Below are 14,840 nucleotides of genomic sequence, written 5' to 3'. Positions count from 1 at the left end.
ACAGTCTCTACACAGACACAGACACACACACACAGTCTTCTCCCGTTCCCTCCTGCGTTCTCTTGGCTTTTCTGGAATGCCTCCCGGCAGGGACCCAGGCCCTGTCTTGCAGCTTCTGAGTTCGAGAGGGGAAAAAACCCCAACCCACCCCCTCCTCAGCCTTCGCAGCACGGGAAGAAAAAGGTCTCTGTGCCTTGCGGCTAGAGTGGGAAAAAGAAGTGGAGATGCATCTGAACCCGGCTGGAAACAGAGGCGCCGCGTTCATGCTTGCCTGAGGCGCTCTGTTACCCAAAGCTTTGATGGAGGCCGGGTGTGTCCGTCCCACACCCGGCGACAGCGGGGGCGCGCGGGGGGTGGTACCTCCTGCCTCTTTCCAACCTCCCACGTCAGCCTGCTCCCAGGTCTCCAGGGTTTAAAACTGGCAGTGAGGTCACCAGGGACCGTTACAAAATCTGCTACAACTCACGGAAGACTCATTACTTCCCTGGCACAGCCGAACAAATCGAGGCTGGGAGAGAAGATCCCAGAGTTCGAAGCCGTGGTGACACCAAAAGGTGCGAGGCAGAGAGGTGGTTGTTAATCCCAGCATCTCAGGCAACCTCCCCCCCCCCCCAACGTCAGATACATAATTAACAACTTCTCAACTTGTGAAAACGCAAATAAAGGCATTTTTTAAATCGCGACTGTTTTTATTGGTCTGCAGTACTGAGTATAATCTAAGTGAAAAATGCTGGCTGCGCGGAGCAGCCTTTCCGTGAACCTCCCTTCAAAACAGCTCTTCTGCATCCTTCCCGGGAGCAGACGGCGGAGCTGGGCGGAATTCGTTTCTCTACTGCATACCCAAAGTGCCCTTCCCCTGGCGACACGCAAATGGGCCATGGGCCCTGAAACGGTCCTGACTCAGTCGCTCCACAGTGCACGCCGTCTCCGCACCGAGCTGAGCTTTCCCGGCCAGTCCCAGCCTCTTGTTCCCGGAGCCCTTCCCACTTTCCTTAGCTGTCTTGAGAATTTCAGGCTGACTCCTCATCCCTTTTCTCTCTTCTCCCCATTTCACATTCAGAGGTTTGAGGAAGAGACTGCAGTCTCTAAGTATAGATTTTTTTTTTTTTTTTTTTGGCCCTCAAAGGCTAACCTGGAAGCCTGCCTGTCTTTACCACCAGGCCTGCAGCGAAGAGGTCGGTTTGCGCTGTGACGGTGGGAGTTCTCTTTCAAAACGATCTTTGGCTCTGGGGGCGCACCGCCTGCGCTTAAGCCGGGATTCCACCACTTATTAGCGTGGTGGCCTCAGGCTAGCCAAATAACACCTCTGAGCCTCAGTTTTGCATGCCTCTAGTGGGGCTATTGTGCTAACTGGTCTCTAAAATCCTAGGATTGAATGAATTAATGCAAATAGAAGAGGATTAAGTTAATTAACACGTTTAAAATGCTAAACTCAGCACTTGGCATAGAGCAAGTGCCCAAACGTTGCCTGATATTATAGCTTTAGGATCCAGCTCACTGGTCCCCTTCCTTTGCCTCACGAGCCGTTTCTCTCTGTAGTACCCTCAGGTTCCCCAAACTAAGAGAATAAGAAACGCTGTAATCCTTCAAGTTCACGACTGCTGGTAAAGCGAGCAATTGCATCTGGTATCAGGGGAGCGCTCGGTTATCGGGCCTGTGGTCCCGGCAGCTGGTGGCTGGGGAGGGCCACGCGCGGTTAAAACCCAAATCCATCTGCTGAGCACCAGCCCCCGTTGCCTCGCGCCTCTCTCTCCCGTAGGGGTCGCTTTCCGTGCCCGAGGGGAGGTTAGATACCCGAGCAGAGGCTTTTCCAGGCGGCGCCGGCCCTAGACTGTACCCGGGGGGCCCCGCCTACTCTCGCCTCGCAGGTATCCCCGCGCCCGCCCGGAACCAGATGAAGCCATTAGGCGGACAGTTAAACACCAACGAGCGTCGGGATACAGGCCCTAATTAAGTAAACACCCGACTGGAGGGCTGTTGAGCGCGCTCATTTCCGTCTCCTTCCAGAGCACTCAGCATTCCGGGCGGGGGAGAGGTGGGGAGCGGAGAAGCTGAGAGTCAGCTCTTCTGCCTGCACCATGGACCACACTGCTGGCTTCCCTGTAGCTCCCCTAGCCGTCCGTTCGTTCATTCAATTAAGAGATACTTGCTGACGGCCTGCTGTGTGCCAAGCACTGGAGATACAACACTGAATGAAATAAACACACCCGCAACCTTGGAGCTTCCATTCCAGATTGTGAGGAAAATAAGTAAATATATATATATACATATTTATATACCTATATAGGAAAATAAGTATAAATATATAGAGAGGAAAATAATATACTTATAAGGAAAATAAATATATAGCATGTTAGTCGGTATGTGCTATGCAGTAAAGAACAGAATCAGTTCAGTTCAGTTCAGTTCAGTTGCTCAGTCGTGTCTGACTCTTTGCGACACCATGAATTGCAGCACGCCAGGCCTCCCGGTCCATCACCAACTCCCGGAGTTCACTCAGACTCATGTCCATTGAGTCAGTGATGCCATCCAGCCATCTCATCCTCTGTCGTCCCCTTCTCCTCCTGCCCCCAATCCCTCCCAGCATCAGACTCTTTTCCAATGAGTCAACTCTTCGCATGAGGTGGCCAAAGTACTGGAGTTTCAGCTTTAGCATCATTCCTTCCAAAGAAATCCCAGGGCTGATCTCCTTCAGAATGGACTGGCTGGATCTCCTTGCAGTCCAAGGGACTCTCAAGAGTCTTCTCCAACACCACAGTTCAAAAGCATCAATTCTTTGGCGCTCAGCCTTCTTCACAGTCCAACTCTCACATCCATACATGACCACAGGAAAAACCATAGCCTTGACTAGACGAACCTTTGTTGGCAAAGTAATGTCTCTGCTTTTGAATATGCTATCTAGGTTGGTCATAACTTTCCTTCCAAGGAGTAAGCGTCTTTTAATTTCATGGCTGCAGTCACCAACTGCAGTGATTTTGGAGCCCCCCAAAATAAAGTCTGACACTGTTTCCACTGTTTCCCCATCCATTTCCCATGAAGTGATGGGACCGGATGCCATTATCTTCGTTTTCTGAATGTTGAGTTTTAAGCCAACTTTTTCACTCTCCTCTTTCACCTTCATCAAGAGGCTTTTTAGTTCCTCCTCACTTTCTGCCATAAGGGTGGTGTCATCTGCATATCTGAGGTTATTGATATTTCTCCTGGCAATCTTGATTCCAGCTTGTGTTTCTTCCAGTCCAGAATGGGAAGTGCCAATTCATGGGACAGAAGGCAGAGTTGAAAACTATGAATAATGTGATACGGAAGGTGGTTTTAGGTCAGGATCTAGCAGGAGACAGAATCCAGCCACATGTTGATTGAAGTCTTAGTGAAGGGACTTGAGGAACGGGCAGGGTTCAGGGGTGTTGAAGGTCCGGAGATAGTAGCAGCAGAAAGGCAGCTACAACTTGGAGGGCTGGATGGCAAAGGGAGGAAATGCTGTCACTGGGAGTCAGGGGTTGGGGCTGGGGGAGCTGGAGTGCGGAGGACCACCCCCTCAAGTGGAGCTGCGGTCTGGGAGGGACAGGACACTTGCTCAGAGCAGAGCAGGGAGGATGTGTGTGTGGTGGGGGGAAACAACCCAACGTCTCTCTCCTTTCACCTTTCATCTTCTGGCATTGCCTCCCAAGGACCAAACCCACGCAGAAGCCTGAGGGCAAGAAAGCAAGAGAAAGGCAGAAAATGGAGGAGGGGCTGATAAGCAATGGGGAAAAAGCCCAGAGTCCTCCTTGAGGAATACAGACCTTAAGGCAGCGGGGAGCAAATTACACCAGGATAGCTGAAGCACGAGGATTGAACGAGGGAATACATACAGATGAGAATTAATTAATATTTTAAAAACACTAAATTCAGCACTTGGCACAGAGCAAGTGCCCAGGTATTGCTTAGTAGTATTTCCAAGCAGAGAAAATAAGGTGAAAGGACCTGGACCTGAGGCAGGAGATTACTTCGGACAGGGTAAAAAAAAAAAAAAAAAAAAACCAGTGTGGCTGGAGTGGAGTGAGCTAGTAGGAAATGAGTCAGATTTGGGAGGGTGAGGAGCAAATCTTATAGAGCCTCCTAGGCTATTGTAAGAATTTTAGCTTTTCTCTGAGAAGGAAAGGAGGAAGGCCCAGGAGGGTGTGAGCAGAAGAGAGGTGAAAAGACTATAGGACATGAGGGCAGAAGCAGTGAGGTCAGATGGGATTCCACTGCAGTCAGTCAGGCAAAAACTGAAATGGCTTGGTTCAGGGTGCTCCTTGTGGAAAGGGTAAAAAAATTATCAGATTTTTAAAAATTAATTTTTAATTGAAGGATAATTGCTTTACAGAATTTTGTTGTTTACTGTCTTTAAAAAAAAGAAAAAAACAGAAAATAAAAAGTACTGGTGAAGAAGTGAAGAAATCGAAACACTTGTGCACTGTCGTAGGAATGTAAAATGGTAGAACCACCATGAAAAATAGTAAAGTAGTTACTTAAAAAATTAAAAATTGAATTACTGGGACTTCCCTGGTGGTCCAGTGGCTAAGACGCTGCACTTCCAATTCAGGGGGCCTGGGTTTGATCCCCAGTCAGGGAACTAGATCCCATGTTACATGTCACAACAAAGACCCGGCACAGGCAAATAAATAGATATTTAAAAAATATAATTGCTGTATGATCAAGCAATTCCATATCTAGCTGCTACTGCTTAGTCGCTTCAGTCATGTCCAATTCTGTGCGACCCTATGGACTGTAGCCCGCCGGGCTCCTCTCTGTCTATGGAATTCTGCAGGCAAGAATACTGGAGTAGGTTGCCATGCCCTGCTCCAGGAGATCTTCCCAACTGGGATTGAACCAGGGTCTCCTGCATTGCAGGTGGATTCTTTACCAGTCAGTCATTAGGGAAGCCCTTCCACTTCTAGGTATAACCCCAAAAGAACTGAGTGCAGGGACTGTAACAGATATTTCTACATCCACATTCACAGCAGCATTATTTACAACAGTCAAGAGGCAGAAGCAACCCAAAAGTCCATCAACAGATGAATGGACAAACAAAATGCTTAACAGGTACAGAGTTTCAGCTTTGCAAGATGCAAAGAGTTCTGAGGATGGATGATAGTGATGGGTACCCAAAAACGTGAATGTACTTAATGCCAATGAACTGTATGTTATGTGTAGTTTACCACAATTTTCAAAAGTTACTTTAAAAAAAGTGATCAGACTCTGCATGTATCTTGAAGGTATTGCCAATGAGATTGGCTAAAGGATTGGATGGGGGTGTGAGACAGAGCAGGTCAAGGATGACTCCCAGGTCTGGGGCCTGAGCAACCAGCAGGATGCCAATGCCATTTCCTGAGATGGGTAAGGCATGTGTAGTGGACACTGTCAGGGTGCTCTCAGGTCCCCTGGGATCCCTTTGATGGCTTCTGAATGCCCCCTGTTTGGCTTCTGTGTGCTGATGCTCCCAGGAGCCTGAACATGTGAAGAGCTAGAGGCTTGCCCTTTAGTTACTGGGATCCCCTTTCCCTTGCAAGGAAGTGCCCAGGAGTTTACTTTCCCAGCCCTTAGCCAATAACCAACTGGTGCTGGAGTGTGGAAGCCGAGTGCCCCCACCCCTAAACTCCCAGGGGTAACTTACATCCAGCGTTCGTTCCCCTGCTGGATCAGGATGAAGCTACTCTCCAGGGGCTTGGTCTGAAATCACACCCTTACTTGGCTTCTTGCCCTCTTTATCCTGTTCCTCCACTCCTTCACCAGTTCCTCCTGGGAGCCCTTCCATATTTAATAAGTCCTGCAGGGTTGGCTTCTTGGAATCTCATTGTAGGCAGAGCAAGTTCGGGATTGGGGGAAGATCAGGACATCAGATTGGGGCATGTTTAGAGGTGCTCAGTGGCGGCATCTTGAGGAGGCTTGTGGTGGGATACACAGGTCCAGGGGAGACATCTGGCCCAGGATATACCTTTGTCACAATGAAAAAGCATCAATTTGTGGAGAAAGACTTGCCCAAGTGGAACCCTGAACCTCAGGAGCTTCCCATCTTGGCTAGAGCACAGCCTTCTTCGGCACAGATATTTGCTCTGTCCCTGATACCCTCCACCCAGACAGGGCTGAGATTCTCACTCATTTTGCTCTTTCATAAAGAAGTACACTTTCCCTGTGTTTCTTGTATGCATTTCACATTTAAATACATGCTACTTACTGCCTTGTGGGATCTCTGGCATTATTCCTTTCCTTTACTCAGACACTCTCTTTCTGCCTCACTGTCCACTATCTCTTTCCCCTTCCTTGAAAGCTCCTGAGGTCAGGGATCAGGACACTCAGAATATCACTTCTATAGATTTCCCCACAGCACACTACCAGCCAACTGCCTGTGGCATTTAAGTTAGGGTTGGAAGACATACATTTGAATCTTGCCTCTGAAAATGTCTGGGTGATCTGGGGTGAGCTATTTAATCTCTCAGTCCTCTGGAATGAGTAATTCCTACTTGGTGGGTGATGGTGAGAATTATCCCAAACTGAACTGACCTTCCCCTGCAAACCTGCCCCTCCCACAATCTTTCCATCTCAGCAACTGCATCCTTTCAGTGGCTCAGCATGAGCTGTCTTTCAGGTTCTAACTCATCCTCTACCACTTGTTCACTCTGCTTTTCCAGTGCTGGCCTCCCTGTGGTTCTCTGAACACACCAAGCGTGGGCCTTTACACGGTGCTTCTCTCTGCCTGGATCACCCTTCCCCAGATGGCCACCTGCCTCTCTCCCTCATCCCTTCAGGTCTCTGCTCAGATGTGAACCCTCTGAGAAGCCTTCCCTGACCTCCCTGCATAGAGAGCCCTCTCCCATTATCCTCCTCCCTTTTTACCCTGCTTTATTATTTTTTTCATAGCACTTACTACACCCTAATCTATAGGGTGTGATAATATATTAGTACATATATAATTTTTTTAAGAGGTAACAGTAGTGCTTAAGAGCAAGGACTCTGGAGTGATGCTGTCTGGCTTTTAATCATTAATTCAGCTCTTCTGAGTTGTGAGACCTTGGCCAAGTGACTCTCAACTCCCTTGTGCCTCAGTACCCTCATCTGTAAAATGGGGTAAGCAAAATAATACCTTCCTCACAGGTTATGAGTTAATATTTGTAAAGCAAGTTGGAAGACAGTAAACGTTAAGTATTCATTATACTGTATTGATTGCCACTCTCCCCTCACTTAGTGTATCCTCCCGAGGCAGGGATTTTTGTGTTTGTTCATTGCTGTACCTCCTGGACACAGAACAGGCTGGCGTAAAACAGATACTAAAATATGTATTGACTGAGTGAAATCAACAAGATAATAACTGCTAGGCATCTGGCAGGGTGCTGGATGCAGAGTAGATGCAAAATCAATGTAGGTTCCCCGACCTGCCTCACAGAGTTGATGTGAAATCCAATGAGCTAACAGAGGGGGAAGTGTTTTGCAAAGTGTCATACAAATAATACAAGTCATAATAAAATGAACTACTATCATTTCCTGAGCACGCTCTGGATTCAGATATTAAGTATTTTCATGCATTATTTCATTCTCATCCTTCCAACTCTACACACTATTTCATATTACATATTCCCTTTTCACGGTGGGTGGGGGGGAACTGAGGTGAAATCCCTTGCCCAGGGCCACACAGCTGGGAAGGACAGAGGCAAAGCCACTGTGCAATCCAGTTCTGTCTCACTCTAAAACTCATTCCCTGAATCAGTTGCCAACCTGCTATCCATCAATGTTTGCTGAAAGAATGAATCTGAGGAGCAGGTCTTTAGTATATTAGGAAGAATCCCATGATATCCGATCTTTTCTCTTAAGAACCTCTTAAACATATTTGCCTCCGGTCCAAGGTTAAATTCTGAGTCCTCCAAGAAATATTTAGAAGGAGCTTTTCTGCCCATTTTTGGTAGCAAAATTCCCAGAGCTCCACTCCCACATAGCACACTTACAGGGATATGTCCCAAAGACAAGCGCATGTTCTGCAGTCTTTTCTAGGAAGTATCCTTAAAATTGGGTGAGGTCCTATTTCCTGCTCCTCCCTCCCCTGCCCAGTGCCCCGTACAAATGCTTCCACAGTCTTACTTCTTTGTGTTTCTTCCAGAGCTTTCTGGGACCCTCTGTTCTCCCTAGTGATATCTCTGGCCAGCTTCCCCATTTATCACTTCTAAATCCTTAAAGGTGCTGAGGCAGCTGATGCCCAGCCAGAAACTTGATCCACATACCTTCCCTTTCCCTGAATCTCTGGCAGGGTTCTGCTGCCTTCGGCACTGGTGAATGTGAGTCAAGACCTGAGCTGTCAGTTTCCAGAAATCAGAGGCCAAGCATTTATGTATGCATGTACATTGAAGGCATGGAATTGATTAATCAATAAGCACTCATGAAGCCCTGAATCCCTGTGGTTGGCTAAGGTCTAGAGCCTTTAAGATCTGTTCAATTCAGTTCAGTTCAGTCACTCAGTCATGTCTGACTCTTTGCGACCCCATGAACTGCAGCACGCCAGGCCTCCCTGTCTAGCACCAACTCCCGGAGTTTACTCAAACTCAAATCCATCGAGTCGGGGTTACCATCCAACCATCTCATCCTCTGTCGTCCCCTTCTCCTCCTGCCTTCAATCTTTCCCAGCATCAGGGTCTTTTCCAAGGAGTCAGTTCTTTACATCAGGTGGCCAAAGTATTGGAGTATTAGGAGGCCCCAAAAGACCTTAGAGAAAATATTAACAACAAAATAATGACAATCTGTTCTCAGAGTCATGCTTCATCCTTCCCTTGAAAGGCAGGGGTGACCTCTGCAGATGGGGTTTCCCAGGCTCACGTGAGAGATACTGGTTCAGCCAATAGGAGGCACTAGAGGGGGACTGGAGGGTGGGACAAAGGGAAAAGCCAGGGTATTCCTGCTCCTTCAGCTGTCTTGACATGGCTGTATCTAAGCTACAGCTACAGTTCCTGCTGTGGGTCCAGGTTCGGCCAGACTCTGGGCTCCAGAAACACCACCATTTCCCTCTCTTCCCCCTGCTAAGGGGTCGAAGACTTCTTGCTGCCTAATCTCTAGGTTGTTTCACTGCCTCCTGTTGGCTTCTCAGCCTCTCCGTCACCTCTGCATTAAGTTCCCTCTGCTTTAAATATGCACAGTGGTTTGTCTTCCTGATTGGATCTTGACTGACAGAATAGTTAAAACTTACCCAGTACTTACACCGCTTGGAGCACAGACACTGCTCCAAATGCATGATGTAAATTAACTTATTTAATTGTCTGAGGAATCATTGTATTTTACAGATGAGAAAACTGAGGCACAGAGAGTTTGACCTACCCTAGTGAGATACCAAATCTGGATGTGTATCAAAAACTAATTGCCCAGGAAGAGGTGGGCTTCCCTGGTGGCTCCTTGCCAATGCAGGAGACACGGTTCGATCCCTGATCTGGGAAGATCCCACATGCCATGGACCAACTAAGCCTGTGCACCACAACTTCTGAGCCTGTGCTCTAGAGCCCAGAGCCGCAACTACTGAAGTCTATGCTCTGCAACAAGAGAAGCCTCTGCAATGAGAGGCCCACACACTCCAACTAGAGCAGCCCCCAATTACTGCAACTAGAGAAAAACCTACGTAGCAATGAAGACATAGCACAGCCAAAAATAAATAAATAAACAAATTAAAAAAAAAAACAAAAAACAGAGGAGGTAATAGATGCCATTCTAGCCCTACTCAATTGGATTCATTAGCCCATGAGGCCCAGGAATCTAGAGACTTATTAACAAGCTCCCTAGGAGATTCTGATTACACTAACCCAGCACCCCTCCATGAACTGGTACTCAGGAAACCCTGACCTCATTTGGTGATGAGGACACTAAGATCCAGATCAGTCGTACAGCAAGCTCTGTGGCAGACAAAAACACCGCCAAGGACAGCGCTTTCTGCTACTTCCACTGCCTTCTCCTTCAAGGTCACATGGCTGGTCCTGATGTTTGCACTTGCTCTCCCTGGAGCCATCTGAAGGCACTTCTTATTAGAAATGTTTTGGAAAATTCAGTATACAAACAGATGTGTATGCAGGACTGCTGAGTGGTTAATCAGTATTTGGGAAGAGAAACAGGGAGGTGGTTTAATTCACTTAATCTCTTTTTTTCAGTTTTTTCTGAATCACTTCAGGGAGATAGTTACCCCTCCCTTCATTCTACCTTCCCCATTCTGACTGACTGTGGTCAGGCCAAGAATCTGTATTTTTCAGCAGGGGCCCAAAGTGATCAGCCAATTAGAAAAATACAGTCAAAATTCAAAATGTTCAGGGACTTCCCTGGTGGTTCAGTGGTTAAGAATCTGCCATGCAATGCAGGGGAAGTGGGTTTAATCCCTGGTTGGGGAACTAAGATCCCACACGCCGCAGAGCAACTAGGCCCAAGCAGCACAACTACGGAGCCTCAGCGCTGCAACTACTGGCAACTATGGAGCCTGAGCACTGCAACAAAAGACCCTGCATGCTACAACCAAGACCCGATGCAGCAAATAAATACGAAAAAAAAAAATTAAAATCCCGAATGTCCAGAGTCTGAACAGACTTCTGCAACAGCGTCAGCCCCACAGGGTTGAATTGTCGCTTTTCCCCCTACGCCACTGCCATATTCTCAGCACCATCAACAGTGCCTGTCACACAGCAGGTACTGAATGATATTTTTTTTGCATTTAAAAAATATTTTCTGTACAGCTATTCACTGATCTTCACGATGGACAAAGCAGATATCAGAGTCCTCATTTTATGGAAAATGAAACTGAGTTCAGAGAGATGAGGTGACTTTCCAGGTCACACAACAAATGAAAGGTGTCAGAAGCTCTCTCCATGAAATTCTTTCTTCCCAGCTGATGGTGGTGAGAAGGGACACAGGCAGAAGAATGCAAATATGAACACAGAATGAGTTACCATTCACTGATAGAGGTCAAATTAACTCAATAAGGATAAGAAGTTCTATTACTTATCACTGTAAAAGGTGATTAGAGATTCAAAGATTCCAGGGGATACACAAGTCCCTCTATCATTGGACTCAACTTTCCTGTCATTAAATTCAAGCAGTCCTCACTTATCTGCTATATTGATAACAGTAACCTGACCACTCCCGTTCCTTATGGTTAAATGCTAAGCACTCTATACATCTTATTCCATTCAACCCTGTCATCTCTCTCACCTGGACCATTGCAGTAGCTTTCCTTGGTTACCCTCCCATCTCTTTTCACCACTACTGTCAGACTGATCGTTTACAACTGCCAAGCCTGATCACTTTGCATCTATGATTAAAATCCCAAAATGCCTCTCCACGCTGCTCTGTCAAGGGCTTGTTTGGTCTAGTCTCCACCTACCTTTCCATTCGTTACATTCAAGAAATATTTACTATGTGTCAAATGCTATTCTGAGCACTGAGGATGCAATGGTGAATAAAATAGACTTAATCTTTTATTCTCATGGACTCTAATAAAAATGTAGAGAACAAGCAAGATAATTACAGACTATTGAAAGTGCTAAGAAAGAAAAAAAGCAATAAGATAGTCACTAGGGAAGCTCATTTTTGATAGAATGTCAAGATAGACACTCTGAGGAAGCAGCAGTGAAGCTAAGACCAAGACTGAGAAGGAGTCAGTCATAGAAAAGCTGAGAGGAAGTACTCCAGGTGGAGGGAACAGCATGTGGAAAGGTAGGCAACTGCTAGAAACCAGGAACACAGAAGTCAGTGTGGCTGAAGCAGTGAGTCTTCAGAGAAAGGGAGATGAGGCTGGAAACAGGTGAGAGTCACAGATCATATAGGGTTCTAGAGCCACGAGTAGTCTGACTTTTACTCCAGAATAAAAAGAAAGCTACTGAAGAATCTTAAGCAGAGGAGGGATATGGCCTGATTCATATTTTATAACAATCCTCCTGGCTGCTCTATGAAAATGAGAATTGGGACAGGGGGAATGGAAGTAAGAGACAAGAGAGGGGGCTGGTGCTATGTTCAGATGAGAGATGTCAGACCTGGCAAGGACTACTGCCGAGGAGACGAAGGAAAATGGTCAGATTCTCAACAGAGTGTGGGGTAAAAGTCACAAGACTTGGTGATAGACTGATTCTGAGGCTGAAGAAAGGAGGAATCAAGGCCTTCTCTTAGGTTTGGGGCTTAGATAGATAATAGTGGAATTATTGGAGAAGAATCGGGTGCTAGAGAAATCAAGAGTTCCATCTGGACCATGAAGTTGGAGGAGCCATGAGCTAGCTGAGTGCAGACATCGACTTGGTCATGGGCTATTTGTATCTGGTGCTAAGAGGTTAGGCTGGGTCAGAGTACAAATGTGGGTATCTCCAAACATGATGCTTAAAGGTATTGGATGAGCCCCGAGACACTCTGACATTCGAGGACTAAGTGGAGGAGGAGGGACTAAGACTAATCAAAGGAAAACCAGAAGATTGAAATCAACAGAAGTAAGATTCAGAAAAAAAGTGGTAGGCTGGGTCAAAGGCTGCTGAGAGGCTATGAAGGATGTGGTCAGAGATGTGTCCATTAAATTTAGCTGTTTGAGGTCACTGGGAGAAGAGTTGCACTGGAGAATCAACCCAGAAACCAGACTGGATTAAACAGAAGAGGTGAGAAAGCATGTACAGTCTTGACATTTCTTTTCAAATTTTCTTTTAACAGGAGTTAGGAAGTGGGGTATAGCTGCAGGTGTGCATGGAGTCAAGTGAGGGTGGTTGTTGTTTTAAGATTTTTTTATGTGGACCATTTTTAAAGTCTTTATAGAATTTGTTACAATACTGCTTCTGTTTTAAGTTTTTTTGGGGGGATGTGAGGCATGTGGGATCTTAGCTCCTCCACCAGGGTTAAACCCACATCCCCCACACTGGTAGGTGAAGCCTCAACCACTGGACCACCAGGGAGTCCCTGTTGTTGTTTCTAATGGAATTTACTAGAGCCATTTTCTCCAAACTTCAGTCATTGAAGAACCCTCTGTTTTGGTCCCATCCTTATACCATGGGTACTCTATACTTAAAATTTTTCTTAAAATCATCTCACTTTTAATTTAAACAAATTTACCTTGAACACTTATTTAAGAAGCAATTACTACAGTACATCAAATGGGAAACCAATATCTCTTGCCATAAACAAAAGGTAACTGATGTGAAAATCAGTACAATGAAAATAAAGCACAATGTCAGTAAACTAAGTGGTTATTATTGCTTGCTGAGGACTGATCCTGGGACCAGCTCTGTTTGAAAAGGGAAATCATGAAGTGTTAGACATTAAAGACATATTGACATCAAAGGGAAACTTTCTCCTCAAAGGACTGAAAGAGAATTGAAAGGAAAATAACTGTTTCTCTGTGTGATTTAAAATCACCTACTACCAGACCTAACCTCTAGGAAACACCTATTAGAACACTTCCTTTTTTAATTAAGATATAACCTGGACTTAGGTGAGTGCACAAATCTTAAATGTAGAGCTTGATGAATTTTTACATACGCATATACCAACGTAATCACCACTCAGCTCAAGACATAGAATTGTCCAGCAAAAAAAAAAAAAAAAGAATTGTCCAGCAAGGCCAGGGCCAGGCTTAAAGCATAACAGAAAAAGGCTGTGTCCTCGAGGCATTGCCAGTTGCTCCTCCTGGTACACCTGGTGCCTAGTACAGTGCTAGGACATAGGAGGCAGTCTGTCTCTTTTTAGCTTATTTATCTATATATATTTTTTTCTGTAAGCATTCTATAGTGAAAGCTGCTTACTCACGTCCAATTCTTTGTGACCCCGTGGACTATACAGTCCATGGAATTCTTCAGGTCAGAATACTGGAGTGGGTAGCCTTTCCCTTCTCCAGGGGATCTTCCCAACCCAGGGATAGAACCCAGGTCTCCCACATTGCAGGTGGATTCTTTACCAGCTGAGCCACAAGGGAAGTCCAAGAGTACTGGAGTGGGTAGCTTATCCCTTCCCTAGTGGATCTTCCCGACCCAGGAATTGAACCAGGGTCTCCTGCATCGGAGGCAGATTCTTTACCAACTGAACTATGAGGGAATGCTGCAAGTATTCTATAAAGAATATGTATTATTTGTGATTTAAAAACCAGTCTTATCTGAACTCTGATTTTCCAGAGGGTCTAATTCAGAATCTGAACTCCAGTTTTCAAGAGGGTCTAATGTAGAATCTGAACTCTAATTTTCTAGAGGGTCTAATCCAGAACCTATCAGTCAAAATCTATCAGAGCAACATCATTTCTCCCTCTGGATATAAAACCCAGCCTGAGAAGACAGAAGTGTCCAAACAGAAAGAACAATTCTGTTTGAGATGCAAATGATTTCTCCTGCTTCCCCATTTCCACCTGGTCCCCCACTAACCTGTGTTTTTGCTTTCACACCCTCATACACAATAGCTGAGAACACCAAAGCCGATTTGTCTGCTCTCCTCAATAAAATAGTGACAGCAAGACAAGTAAGTCTTTAAAAATTTAAAGAGCCTGATAAGTCCTCCATTCAGCATCTGCCGCAGAAGGAAACGGCCTCTGGCATATGCCTCTTGTGCTCCCCCCTTCCCCAGACGCCTCCTGTCCAAACACCTCTCTCCATGGCTTATCCTCAGCTGCTTGCAGGAGGGTGCTAGGGCCCCTTGCTGGGGGAGTTGGAGGAAGGGGAACCCCCTTAAATTCAGAGGAGTGAAACTAAAAGTTGTTCTTCAAGCATGTTAGGGATCAAAGCCTGAGATCTGAAGCTTTGGCAAGAAGACAGCCATCTGCGGGCCTGGGTGGGCCCCAGCTGGGGGGCCCTGGATAGCAGTGCCAGGTGCTATCCACACCCAGCTAAGCCTGCTTGTGGCAAGGCAGG

At 46.2% G+C, this 14,840-nt stretch overlaps 1 protein-coding gene, 1 long non-coding RNA gene and 1 other non-coding gene across 13 annotated transcripts in view; 1 reads left to right on the top strand and 2 right to left on the bottom strand.

Annotated features, from left to right (window-relative positions):
* The window catches only part of CDH3 (cadherin 3), a 156,555-nt gene that overhangs the window by 69,342 nt on the left and 72,373 nt on the right, over nucleotides 1-14,840 (bottom strand). Inside the window, exon 1 of one of the 11 annotated variants that reach the window (XM_086351457.1) lies at nucleotides 149-677. The exons of the other annotated variants lie outside the window; for them this stretch is intronic. Within the exon in view, the coding sequence (XP_086207583.1) occupies nucleotides 149-265 (117 nt within the window). The 5' untranslated portion in view covers nucleotides 266-677. Of the gene's footprint in view, nucleotides 1-148; nucleotides 678-14,840 lie in introns of those variants that run through there. 11 annotated transcript variants of the gene reach the window in all.
* LOC147353472 (uncharacterized) lies at nucleotides 3,260-5,775 on the bottom strand. The gene is made up of 2 exons (XR_015145679.1): nucleotides 5,639-5,775; nucleotides 3,260-3,454 (listed from the first exon to the last, which is right to left on the bottom strand). It is a non-coding gene; the product is annotated as an uncharacterized LOC147353472 (long non-coding RNA).
* TRNAG-UCC (transfer RNA glycine (anticodon UCC)) lies at nucleotides 4,525-4,597 on the top strand. The gene has a single exon. It is a non-coding gene; the product is annotated as a tRNA-Gly (tRNA).

This window comes from Bos grunniens, chromosome 18 (genome assembly GCF_055505025.1).
Source record: "Bos grunniens cultivar Pamir isolate PY7600 chromosome 18, Bosgru_T2T1.0, whole genome shotgun sequence".
NCBI classification, from domain to species: Eukaryota; Metazoa; Chordata; class Mammalia; order Artiodactyla; family Bovidae; genus Bos; species Bos grunniens.
This window is presented reverse-complemented; position numbering and strand designations above follow the sequence as displayed.